The sequence below is a fragment of the Stomoxys calcitrans genome, chromosome 1 (genome assembly GCF_963082655.1).
Source record: "Stomoxys calcitrans chromosome 1, idStoCalc2.1, whole genome shotgun sequence".
NCBI lineage: Eukaryota > Metazoa > Arthropoda > Insecta > Diptera > Muscidae > Stomoxys > Stomoxys calcitrans.
Window position 1 is genome coordinate 98,941,323 of NC_081552.1, and position 13,719 is coordinate 98,955,041.

The 13,719-nt window shown below is 38.5% G+C and overlaps 1 protein-coding gene across 2 annotated transcripts in view; it reads right to left on the bottom strand.

Annotated features, from left to right (window-relative positions):
* The window catches only part of LOC106095295 (venom acid phosphatase Acph-1), a 77,268-nt gene extending 64,129 nt beyond the window's left edge, over nucleotides 1–13,139 (bottom strand). The window contains exon 1 of one of the 2 annotated variants that reach the window (XM_059371056.1): nucleotides 12,925–13,139. In XM_059371056.1, the coding sequence (XP_059227039.1) occupies nucleotides 12,925–13,092 (168 nt within the window). In that variant the 5' untranslated portion in view covers nucleotides 13,093–13,139. The remainder of the gene's footprint in view (nucleotides 1–12,924) is intronic. The other variant, XM_059371055.1, reaches the window with a different exon arrangement.
* Between the last annotated feature and the right edge of the window lie 580 nt (nucleotides 13,140–13,719).

Genomic DNA, 13,719 nt, shown 5'->3' on the forward strand with positions numbered 1-13,719 from the left:
CTTTCGACAGACAGACGGAAGGACGGACGGACAGACGGACGGACAGACCGACGGACAGACGGACGGACATGGCTAGATCGACATAAAATTTCACGACTATCAAGAATATATATACTTTATCGGGTCTCAGACGAATATTTCGAGTAGTTACAATCAGAATGACGAAATTAGTATACCCCCCATCTTATGGTGGAGGGTATAACAAGTAAAAAGGCGTTAAGTTCGGCCGGGCCGAACTTTGGATACCCACCACCTCGGGTATATATGTAAACCACCTTTCATCAAAATTCGGTGAAAATTTCATAGCTTATACTCATGTACCTCATACCGATCTGAACTATAAACGACACGGATGTCGAAAAGCCGAACATAAGTCACTGTGTCAAATTTCAGTGAAATCGGACTATAAATGCGCCTTTTATGGGGCCAAGACTTTACATCGAGATATCGGTCTAAATTGCAGCTATATCCAAATCTGGACCTATTTGGGCCAAGTTGCATAAAAATATCGAAGAGCCTAACACAAAGCACTGCCCCAAATTTCGGCGAAATCGGACAATAAATGCCTCTTTTATGGACCCTAAACTTTAAATCGTGACGTCCTTCTTCAATTTTGCCCAGATCGGTCCAGATTTAAATATAGCTGCCATATAGACCGATCTATATGGCAGCTATATTCAAATCTGGACCGATCTGGGCAAAATTGAAGAAGGACGTCGAAGAGCCTAACCAAACTCCCTGTCTCAAATTTCAGCGACATCGGACAATAAATACGTCTTTTATGGCCCCAAAACCTAAAACCTAGATATCGGTCTATATGGTACCTATATCCAAATCTGGACCGATCTGTGCGATATTGCAAAAGCATGTCAAGGGGCTTAACTTAACTCACTCTTCCAAATTTCGGCGACATCGGACAATGAATGAGCATTTTATGGGCCCAAAACCATAAATCAAGAAATCGGTCTATATGGCAGCTATATCCAAATCTGAACCGATCTGGACCAAATTGAAGAAATATGTCAAAGGGCCTAACACAACTCACTGTCGCAAATTTCAGCAAAATCGGATAATGAATGTGGCTTTTAGGGGCCTTACACAATAAATCGGAGGATCGGTCTCTATGGCAGCTATATCCAAATCTGGACCGATAAGACAACGTCTAAGACAACTCACTGACCCAAATTTCAACAAAATCGGATAATAAATGTGGCTTTTATGGGCCAAAGACCCTAAATCGGCGGATCGGTCTATATGGGGGCTATATCAAGATATAGTCCGATATAGCCCATCTTCGAACTTAAACTGCTTATGGACAAAAAAATTTCAAAATGTGCAAAATTTCAGCTCAATATCTCTATTTTTAAAGACTGTAGAGTGATTTCAACAGACAGACGGACGGACTTGTCTAGATCGTCTTAGATTTTTACGCTGATCAAGAATATATATACATTATAGGGTCGGAAATGGATATTTCGATGTGTTGCAAACGGAATGACAAAATGAATATACCCCCATCCTTCGGTGGTGGGTATAAAAATCCTCGTATAAATGATTTTTTTCACAATTCGAACATTTTGGTACCAAAATTTTTACTATTTGGTATATTTTTTATAGATGGTGCTAGAGGTCCGAAATTTGGCACGTAAGTACAACTTAGAAATGAATGATGGATGACTAAATTTTCTATTCAAAATTCGAACATTTCGGCACAAGAATTGGAACCATTTTCTACCTTCTGTTTAGATGAAGTTTGAGGTCAGAAACTTGGCATGTAAGTACATCTAAGAACTATATGATGAGTGACTTAATGTTCTTTTAACAAGTAAAAAGGCGTTAAGTTTGGTCGGGCTGAAGTTTTGATACCCAAATTGAAAAATTAAAGAAGGATGACGAGTGGCCTTATACTAATACATTGTCCAAAGTTTCAGAAAAATAGGATACTAAATGTGGCTTTTATGGGCCTTAGATCTTAAACCGGCGGATCTCGGCGGATCGGCAGATATAATCCGATATAGCCCATCTTCGAACTTTACCTGCCTATGGACAAACAAGTAAAAAGGCGTTAAGTTCGGCCGGGCCGAACTTTGGATACCCACCACCTCGGGAATATATGTAAACCACCTTTCATCAAAATTTGGTGGAAATTTCATACCTTATGTCCCATATCAGTTATATCAAAATATGTTCCGATTTGGACCTAATACTAAAAGTACACTAGCTATATCTAAAAATAAACCGATCTGAACCATATACGACACGGATGTCGAAAAGCCTAACATAAGTCACTGTGTCAAATTTCAGTGAAATCGGATTATAAATGCGCCTTTTATGGGGCCAAGACCTTAAATCGCGATATCGATCTATATGGCAGCTATATTCAAATCTCGACCGATCTGGGCAAAATTGAAGAAGGACTTCGTAGAGCCTAACCAAACTCACTGTCTCAAATTTCAGCGACATCGGACAATAATTGCGTCTTTTATGGCCACAAAACCTAAAACGTAGATATCGGTCAATATGGCAGCTATATCCAAATCTGAACCGATCTGTGCGATATTGCAGAAGTATGTCAAGGGGTTTAACTTAAATCACTGTCCCAAATTTCAGCAAGATTGGATAATAAATGTGGCTTTTATGGGACTTAGACCCTAAATCGGATGATCGGTCTATAAGGCAGCTATATCCAAATCTGGACCGATCTGAGCCAAATTCACGGAGGATGTCGAAGGGCCTAACACAACTCACTGTCCCAAATATCAGCGAAATCGGATAATAAATGTGGCTTTTATGGGACTTAAACCCTAAATCGGATGATCGGTCTATATGGCAGCTATATCCAAATCTGGACCGATCTGAGCCAAATTCACGGAGGATGTTGAAGGGCCTAACACAACTCACTGTCCCAAATTTCAGCAAAATCGGATAATAAGTGTGGCTTTTATGGGCCTAAGACCCTAAATTGGCATATCGGTCTATATGGCAGCTATATCCAAATCTGGACCGATCTGAGCCAAATTGACGGAGGATGTCGAAGGGCCTAACACAACTCACTGTCCCAAATTTCAGCAAAATCGGATAATAAATGTGGCTTTTATGGGCCTAAGACCCTAAATCGGCCGATCGGTCTATATGGGGGCTATATCAAGGTATAGTCCGATATAGCCCATCTTCGAACTTAACCTGCTTATGGACAAAAAAAGAGTCTGTGCAAAGTTTCAGCTCAATATCTCTATTTTTAAAGGCTGTAGCGTGATTTCAACAGACAGACGGACAGACGGACGGACATGTCTAGATCGTCTTAGATTTTTACGCTGATCAAGAATATATATACTTTATAGGGTCGGAAATGGATATTTCGATGTGTTGCAAACGGAATGACAAAATGAATATACCCCCATCCTTCGGTGGTGGGTATAAAAAGAATCTGTAAAAAGTTTCAGCTTAATAGCTCTATTTTTAAGACTGTTAGACTTAAGTTTAAGACTAGAGGTCTGAAATTTGGCATATAGGTATAACTAAAAATTGTATGATTGGTGACAAAATTATCTATAAAAAAAAATTCATACATTTTGGTACCATTTGGAAATCTCTTTACAGATGGAGGTAGAGGTCTAAAATATGGCATGCAGGTACAACTTGGGAAAATATGATGGATGGCTAATGCTACTTTGTTAACGAAGTGAACTAAACTTCTCAAACGACCAGAAACGTACAAAATGGTACATTCTTTACGAATTGGGCTAATGTGCTCAAAAATGAACATACTGTTACACCTTGACAGTAAATATTGGGTGGTTAGAAGATATATTTTTTTTTAGGTACTAAAACATACAAAATGGTACTTTCTTTACAGAGTGATCTTAAGCTCTCAAAATTGCGATGCAGCTATAGTTTGGCTATAAATTGTTGGTGACCAGAAGATTTTTTTTGCAAAATCATACATTTAGGTGCTAAAGCTCATAAATTGGTTCTTTCTTTACGAATTGGGCTAAAGCGCCCAAAATTGTTATTCATTTATACCTTGACAATATATATTGGGCACCTATATAATTTCTCCGGTGCATTGTTTTTTTTTTTTGGTAATATTTAGTACTTTCTTTACAGAAAGCGAATGATTTTTGAAAATTTATACGCAATTATTCCAAAACTGCATCTTCTTATAAATAAAAATCAACTTGTGTTTTTTGTAGGTTTGTTTGTGTGTTCCTTATGGGGGACCACCCCAACCCCCAAACACCCCTAAATCGGATATATTTACCGACCATTGCAATATGGGACTCAAATGAAAGGTATTTGCAAGTAAAGTACGAATCTGAGATCCAAATGTGGGACCACGTTTCTGGGGGTCCACCCTTTTCCAAAAACACCCCCCAAGCAGGACTTATTTACTGACCATTAGAATATGGGGCTTAAATAAAAGCTATTTTAGTGCAGAATACGAATCTGATATCCAGATGTGGGACCAAGTGTTTGGGTGCCGCCCATCTCCGAAAACATCTCCCAAAGGGAACAAATTTACGACCATAGCAATATGGGGCTCAAATGAAAGGTCTTTGGAAGTAAGGCAAGAATCTGATATCGATATTCGGGAAAAGTGTCTATGGGACCACCCCACCCCCATAACATCACCCAAATAGGAAGTATTTGCTGACCATTGCAATTTGAGGCTGATATATATTTTCAAAGCCAAGTCCCATCCCCAAAACACCCCCCAAACCGAACATGTTTGGCGACTATGGAAATATGGGGCTCAAATGAAAGGTATTTTGGAGTAGACCATGAATCTGATATCAACATTCGAGACAAACTGTTTAAGGGACGTCCCACCACCATAACTACTCCCAAATAGGACGTATTTTCTCACCATGACAATTTGGGTCTTAAGTAGAGTGGAGCTCACTATTGATAGTTTTTAGGGCCCAAACCTCTTAAATGAAAGGTATTTGAGATTAGAAAACAAATTTGATATCTAATGGCAATGTAGGGTTCAAATATATGATATTTGAGAGTATTTCACTATGCTGATAATTTTTTGGGCTAAGAGCTTCTGGGTGTTAAATGACAGGTATTTGGGAGTAGAGCGCAAAATTCATACCCACTTTCGGGACCAATTTTCTGGAGGTCTACCCCTTTCCCATATGGGACTCAAATTAAGGTATTTGGGAGTAGAATACGAATCTGATATTCAAATGTGTGACCATGTATTTGGGGCTCCGCCCCTTCCTCAAAGAGTACAAATTTACCGACCATGGTAATATGTGGCTTAAAAGAAAGGTATTTGTGATTGGAAAACTAATTTCAAAACCAATTGTTGGAGCCAAGTGTTTGGGGACGCTTCATCCCATAAACTCCCCTTAAACCAATGGCAATATATGGTTTAAATAAATGGTATTTGAGAGTAGTGCCCGATGCTGATATATTTTTCAGGGTTAAGTGTCTGGGGAACCACCATCCCCCAAAACACACCTAAATAAATCTGACATATATATTGTATTTACCGACCGTTGCAATATAGGGCTTAAATGAATGGTATTTGGGAGTAGAGCACGAAATTGATACTCACTTTTGAGACCACGTTTTTGGGTTTCACAACACCCTTAACCCACCAACCACCACCCTGGGTGCCCAGGTATTTAAGTTCAGAATACGAATCTGATATCCAAATATATGACCAAGTGTATGGGGTGCCGCCCCTTCCAAAAACAACACCCAAAGATGACAAATTTACTACAGTAGCAATATGGGGCTCAACAAGTCACCGAACGGCCGCCCCATCCCCCAAAACCGGTCATGTTTGCCGACTATGGAAATATGTGGCTCAAATGAAAAGTATTTGGGAGCAGACCACGAATCTGATATCAACATTCGGAACCAACATACCGCAATATCGAGATCCCGTCAAGTGGATCTCGATATTGATAGTTCTTAGGGCCCATACCCTAAACCGGACATATTTGCTGACTTTTGCAATAAAGGTTTTAAATGAAAGGTATGTGAGATTAGAAAACGATTTTGACATCCAATTTTGAGGCCAATGGCAATGGCCAATAAATGATATGTGAGAGTAGGGCACGATGCTGATATTTTATCAAGACAAAGTGTTGGGGGACAACCCCATTCCCCAAAACACCCCTAGTTCGGGCATATTTAGCAACCACGTCAATGTTGGGCTCAAATTAAAGGTATTTGGGAGTAGAATACGAATATGATATCCACATGTGGGACCATGTATTTGGGGCACCGCCACTTTCCCAAAACACCCTTCAAAGAGAAAAAATTTTGGGGCCAAATGTTTGAGGACACCTCATCCCTAAGCTGCCCTTAAACTAATGGCAATATGGGGTTTAAATAAATGGTATTTAAGAGAAGAGCATGATGCTGGTATTTTTTTTTTCTGGGCCAAGAGTCTAAGGGATCACCTCACCCCCAAAAACACCCCTAAATTGGACATCATGGCAATATCGACATCAATGGAGTATATCTAAGACCCAAACGTTAATGACCCTAAACCCTGCGAGCGAATTCCTAGACCATAAAATATCATATGGGATTCAGATAAAGGCATTTATATTGTTATGCTTTTGCGATATACAAGCTCTTTTGTTGTCGAAAATAAATATTCAAAGGATAATTTTGTTCCATATAAAGTAAAAGAAGGCGCAGCGAAGCGGGCCTGGTTCAGCTAGTATATACATATACGAAGGCTTTCACGAAAATGCCTTTGTTGATCTATATCTTGAATACAGTTGGTAGAGTTGGCCACTTTACCCTTCTCCAACCTTCACAATTTTCTAGAAATTTTTTTACCGCCTAGATTACCAAGTAGAAGTTCTGGTCTTATTTCCAATTTTTTACCATTTGGCCCTCTGTGTGTCGTTCAATCTAAACCATATCTGAAAAGTATGTATATATCGGGTCATATATAATATTTATTACGTTTAAGAACGTACCCGGGAAATAGGATAATAAATAGGGAGATCCGATTACAAAACAGTTGTATCCAAATATGGGCCATACTCGATGTAGAGGGGTTTAATACAGTTCTATGATCTAAATTAAGCGAAATCGGGTAATAACTACGCTTTTTAAGTGCCCACGATCATAAATTGCATGGACTCAAGAAGTCCAATCGGCAGATCGGTTTATATGGGAGCTATACCAGGTTATAGACCCATTTGGACATTACTTAGAACAATTATTGAAAGTCAACAGTAACGTAACATAAAATTTCAGCCAAATCGGACAAAAATTACAGCTTGTAAGGACTCAAGAGTCAAATCGTCAGATCGGTTTATATGAGATCTATATTATGTTATAGACCGATCTATCATCAATTGTTAGTATCTGTGCAAAATTTCAAGCGGCTAGCTTCAAGTGTTTGACCGCTAGCGCGATTTCGACAGACGGACGAATGGACATGGCTAGATCGACTCAGAATGTCGAAACGATCAATCCCAGATCAATATTTCGACCACCATTCTATGGTGGTTGCATAAAATCTAACAACAATTTGTTGTGTTTATGCTTCTTTTATTGAAAATTAATTTCTCATTTTTTTTTCTTTCAGGACAATTAATTTTCATAAGTATTCGTCGCTTCTCTGGAGAAATATCTTTCGATTGATGCCAACTTCAATAAATCCACTCAGTGGAAAAAAGAAAGAAAGAAAATTTAGAACAAATAACTCCCATTGTAAAACGGTTGCAAAATTGTGTTAAACTTTTATGGACAAATGGGACATACATATCGTATAAAACCTTTCATCATTGAATGAGAGTGGACTAATTTCGACATTCCTTTTGTTACACATCGAAATATTGATCTGAGACACAACAAAGTATATATATTCTTGATCCTATTGACATTCTAAATCGATTTAGTCATGTCCGTCCGTCTGTCGAAAGCACGCATTTGAAGAAAAAAAGCCTGCCGATTGATATTTCGCGCAAACATTTCCTATTAGTGTACATCGCCGTAGCCGAAAAAAATGACACCAGTTTTGAAATAAAACAATGGACAATATTGGCTAACAGATGCTACTTTAAATTGAGCAAGCAGTTGAGGAGCAAAACCACCTCTCGACAGTCGAAATTTACACTATACAGGACTCTACCCGCGCTGTTGTGTGGCGCCGAAGCATGGGTACTTGCGAAAGCAGATGAGCTAGCACTTGGAGTGTTTGAGAGAACAATCCTTCACAAAATAAATATATGAACCAGTTTGCGTTAGTGGAGAATATGGGCGACGTATGAACAACGAGCTGTATGACGACGCATCAAAATACAACGGCTGTGTTGGCTAGGGCATCTTGTCGGAATGGTGGTACACCCAAACCGGGACGACCAAGATCCTCTAGAGGGCACAGTTCCTAGTTGATTAATTTTGCATGAGGTGTTTTGTTTTCTCTTCTAACAACTATGCTATGGTTCAATTCGGTTCATATAAACCGATCGGCTGTTTTGACTTCTTGAGCTCCTGGAAGCCACAATTTTTGTCCGATTTGAAATTTTGCACAGGGTGTTTCGTTATGACTTCCAACAACTGTGCTTAGTGAGGTCCAAATCGGTCTAGTTTGGTATGAAGAATAAAATTATGCCCTTCAGCTAAATTTATTTTGTATAAATTTTTAGCAGAATCCATGGTGTTGGGTTCCCAAGATTCGGTCCGGTCGAACTTAGCACGCTTTTACTTTTTATATTTTTGACTAGCTGGACAGGGGCCGCTTCGCTGCGCCTTCTTTCACTTTCTAATTATACCTGTATAATTATTATTCTAATTATAGGATGGGGGTATACTAATTCCGTTTGTAAAATCTCGAAATATTGTCCTGCGATCCCATAATGTATATATATTCTGGATCGTCTCGTCATTCGGCGTCGATCTAGGCATGTCCGTCCTTCCGATGACGAAATCACGGTAGCAGTTGAACGCGTAAAGTTACCCGCTTTGGGATTGCAAAAAGGTCATATCGGTTCATATTTGGATCATATAAACCGATCCCCCGATTTGATTTCTTGAGCTACCATAAGCCTTAATTCTCATCCGATTTGGCTAAAGTTAGGAACAAATATTAAGTTGTGACTTCCAATATCCATGCTAAGAATGATTCAAATCGGTCTATAAACAGATATAGCCTCCATACAAACGATCACCGTATTTATTTTCTTGAGCCCTTAAAAACCACGATTTTCAACCTATTTGGCTCAAATTTGGATTAATTGCTTGAGTCATGATTTCCAACAAACAGGTAAGATCCGAATCTATGTATATAAATATGGATTTGTTTTTGTTTTTTTTTTGTTTGTTTGTTTGTTTGTAGGTTTGTAAATTTGTTTGTTCCGTATTTTTGAGTCTAAAAACGACTAAACCGATTTCTTTGAAATTTTCACAGATTGTGGGGAGTGGTCCGGAAGGAGCAATAGGCTATATAATTTTTTGATATCGCATTGGAGGCGGACCCTCCCCCTTATCCTAAAAGTATCAGCCAAAAATAAATGTGGACCGATTGGGACAACATGGGACTTCAATGAACGGTATTCAAGAGTAGAGTACAAATTCCATTTTAAAAATTGGGTCTAAGTAATTGGGGGGCCGCCCCGACCCCAAAAAACCCCCATAATAGGTTTATTGGACGGTAATGACAAAATGGGAAACGTATGAAAGGTATTCGGGAGTAGACTACGAATATTACATAAAAAACGAGATCCAAGTAATTGAAAGTCGCCCCATCCCCGATAAGCTCCCCAAATGGAAATACTACTCAATCATAGCCTGATGAAACTCAAATGATAGGCATTTGAGAGCAGATTACGAATATGGCATTAAACTTTGTGTCCAAGAACCTAGGTGGTGTTTTACCTCCTAAAATCGACTCCAATAGGTTATTTGACCTATCAAAACAATGGGAAACAAGTGATAGATTCTTTGTGTTGAGTGCGTCATTCAAATTTATGCTCAAGTGGCAGTGTGGCGTACAACTCCCATATAGACGCCCTCCACCCAACGGCTGTATACACCAATCATGAGTTTGTGTACTGCGAATCTGATATCATTATTCTGCTCCTATATCTAGCGGACCAACTAACCCCAAAACAGTCGATCAATTATAATGACCTAACGGGACACTGTGTGATTAAATTAATGTGTAGGCCGCCATAGCCCCGAAATTATAACATTCAGCGTGAAAGCAGGAGTTGCAAACTTTAACGATAAGGTTGCAACAATTTTTAGCTCACCAATAGACGACACCAAACGACGTGTTGCTGGGCAACACTTTTTTTTCGAGAGTTTTACACGGTAAGAACTATCGCCACCACACCAAATATATATATTGGCAAATTAGTTTTTTACCACAGAAAATCGTTTAACATGGCAATATAATATGATTTAAAAACAAGTAAAAAAGCGTTCGGCCGGACCGAACTTTGAATGTGTAAACCACCTTTCATCGAAATTCGGTGAAAATTTCATACCTTATGTCCCATAGCAGTTATATCGAAATATGTTCCGATTTGGACCAAATACTAATAAGTACAATTCAATTGTGCATAACCAAATAGTGATCTTTTTAGTAGCTATATCTAAAAATAAACCGATCTAAACCATATACGACTCGGATGTCAAAACGCCTAAGATAAGTCACTGTGTCAAATTTCAGTGAAATCGGATTAAAATACGCCTTTTATGGGGCCAAGACTTTAAATCGAGATATCGGTCTACATGGCAACTATATTCAAATCTGGACCGATTTGGGCCAAGTTGCAGAAAAATGTCGAAGATCCTACTGTACACTGTACCAAATTTCGGCGAAATCGGACAATAAATGCGCCTTTTATATGCCCAAAACCTTAAATCAATCTATATGGCAGCTATATTCAAATCTGAACCGATCTGGGCCAAATTGAAAAAGGACGTCGAAGAGCCTAACTAAACTCACTGTCTCAAATTTCATCGACATCGGAAAATAAATGCGCGTTTTATGGACCCTAAACCTAAAACCGAGATACCGGTCTATATGGCAGCTATATACAAATCTGAACCGATCAGAGAGAAAGATTTCGAAGGGCCTAAGACAACTCACTTTCCCGAATTTAATCAAAATCGGATAATAAATGTGGCTTTTATGGGCCTAAGACCATAAATCGGAGGATCGGTCTATATGGCAGCTATAATCAAATCTGAACCAATCTAGGCCAAATTAACGAAGAAGTTGAAGGGCTTAACGCAGCTCACTGTCCCAAATTTCAGCAAAATCGGAAAATAAATGTGGCTTTTATGGGCCTAAGACCCTAAATCGGAGGATCGGTCTATATGGCAACTATATCGAAATCTGAACCGATCTGAGACAAATTGACAAAGAATGTCGAGGGGCCTAACATAACTCACTGTCCCAAATTTCAGCAAAATCGGAAAATAAATGTGGCTTTTATGGGCCTAAGACCCTAAATCGGAGGATCGGTTTATATAGCAGCTATATCCAAATCTGGACCGATCTGAGCCAAATTGGCGAAGGAAGTCGAAGGGTCTAACACAACGGAAAATAAATGTGCCTTTTATGGGCCTACGACCTTAAATCGGAGGATCGGTCTATATGGCAGCTTTATTCAAATCTGGACGGATCTGAGCCAAATTGTCGAAGGATTTTGAAGGGTCTAACACAACGCCCTGTCCCAAATTTCAGCAAAATCGGATATTAAATGTGGCTTTTATGGGCCTGAGACCCTAAATCGGCGGATCGGTCTATATGGGGCCTATATCAAGATATAGTCCGATATAGCCCATCTTCGAACTTAACCTGCTTATGGACAAAAAAAGAATCTGTGCAAAGTTTCAGCTCAATATCTCTATTTTTGAAGATTGTAGCGTGATTTCAAGGGACAGACGTGTCTATATCGTCTTAGATTATTACGCTGATCAAGAATATATATAGTTTATAGGGACGAAAATGGATATGTCGGTATGTTGCAAACGGAATGACAAAATGAATATACCCCCATCCTTCGGTGGTGGGTATAAAAAAAGACTAAATGATGACTATTTAATAGGTAGTCATATGGTATGGTGGTTGTCTATGAATGACTATTCATAGACAACCATCATACCATATGATCCACTCTAAGCGAGTAGCACTTACATTTAAATAAGCGTCATCTAGCAGTCTTCAACTGAAATTGTATGATTCAATTTGGGACTGTAAGTTGTGTTCGACGACTCGACATACTTCTTCAATTTGGCCCAGATCGATTTAAATTTGGATATAGCTGCCATATAAACAGATCTGTGGATTTTAGGTCTTGGGATAACGACCACTCGAGGTGGTGGTTACACAAAGTTCGGCCCGGTCGAACTAAAATATTTAACTTAAATGTTGGTTAAAGATCGGTCACGCAAAACGATTACAGGTGAAGTATACCAAATTATATACCTCTTTCGAGAAGAGCTAAATGATCAAAAATGTATATGCCATGGAAAAATTAAAGCCACAGGAGATGCACTACACAAACCATGATTTGATGTTTTTCGACCCTTGTTTTGCCTGTTTGGGCGAAATGCGTCAAATCATGGTTGGTGTGGGGTATCTCCTGTGGCTTTAGTTTTTCCATTGCATACAAATTTTCGACCTTTAACCTAAGGAATTAACACCTCATTATAAAAAAATTAATCATCGCCATAACAGGCAAAACAAAATTAAAGATAAGAATTATCCTTTATTCTCTTCTTTCATTTAAAAACACTCTACTTCTTTATCCTTTCAAAAATTGCGAAATTATTTCCAGAATTTTTCAATTTGGACCGCTGAATGGTGTGCCGCACTATGAAAGGCTTATCACTGTTTAACCACTTTCCTGACCCAACTTATTTTCTCTTGTTATTATTAATGTAGGTCAACAATAATGTATATTGTACAATATTTGTATTTACCACATGAACCAACTTCAATGTTGTACTTCGATTATTTGAACTTGTTTCTTTTATTAACAAAACTTTTCTAGCATGAGCCCCACACCAGTCATTGCCAATGAGCATTGCCAAACTGATTAATAGGAAGAACTTTATGAGGTAACATTTTAACTTTTCGCGGTATAGCATTTTGCGTTGTTGTGTGCTTAAGAGGTTTAGCAAAACTGAGCTTAAAATCGAGCATAACTTATCTAAAGCCCGTATACTCTCTGTACGAAACTTAATTCGAGGCAATTGTTAAACTTTGACGCTTCGGTATAATTTAATCACCTTAAGTTGGATTTCAATAAGCTCTGGTGACCTACAACTGAATTTGTTATTCACTTACTTTTTAATATAATTCACAAATCTAAATCGTGTGTATTCTAAAACTGGTTGATATGTGTTTATGTAAAGAAATCTTTGTAACAAGTACACCTCTAGTTGTATGTACATTAAAAAAAGGTGAACGCCAAATGAGTGAAAATTTACTTTAATGGGAAAAAAAAATTTACTATGATGTGGCGCTTTAGATTTTTTTTCGTCCCGTTTGGTATATACAATTCATTTTTCAGGTATATGCAAGTGTAATAAATTGATTTTTAATTATTATTATTATACCCTCCACCATAGGATGGGGGGTATATTAATTTCGTCATTCTGTTTGTAGCTACCCGAAATATTCGTCTGAGACCGCATAAAGTATATATATTCTTGATCGTCGTGACATTTTATGTCGATCTAGCCATGTCCGTCCGTCCGTCTGTCTGTCGAAAG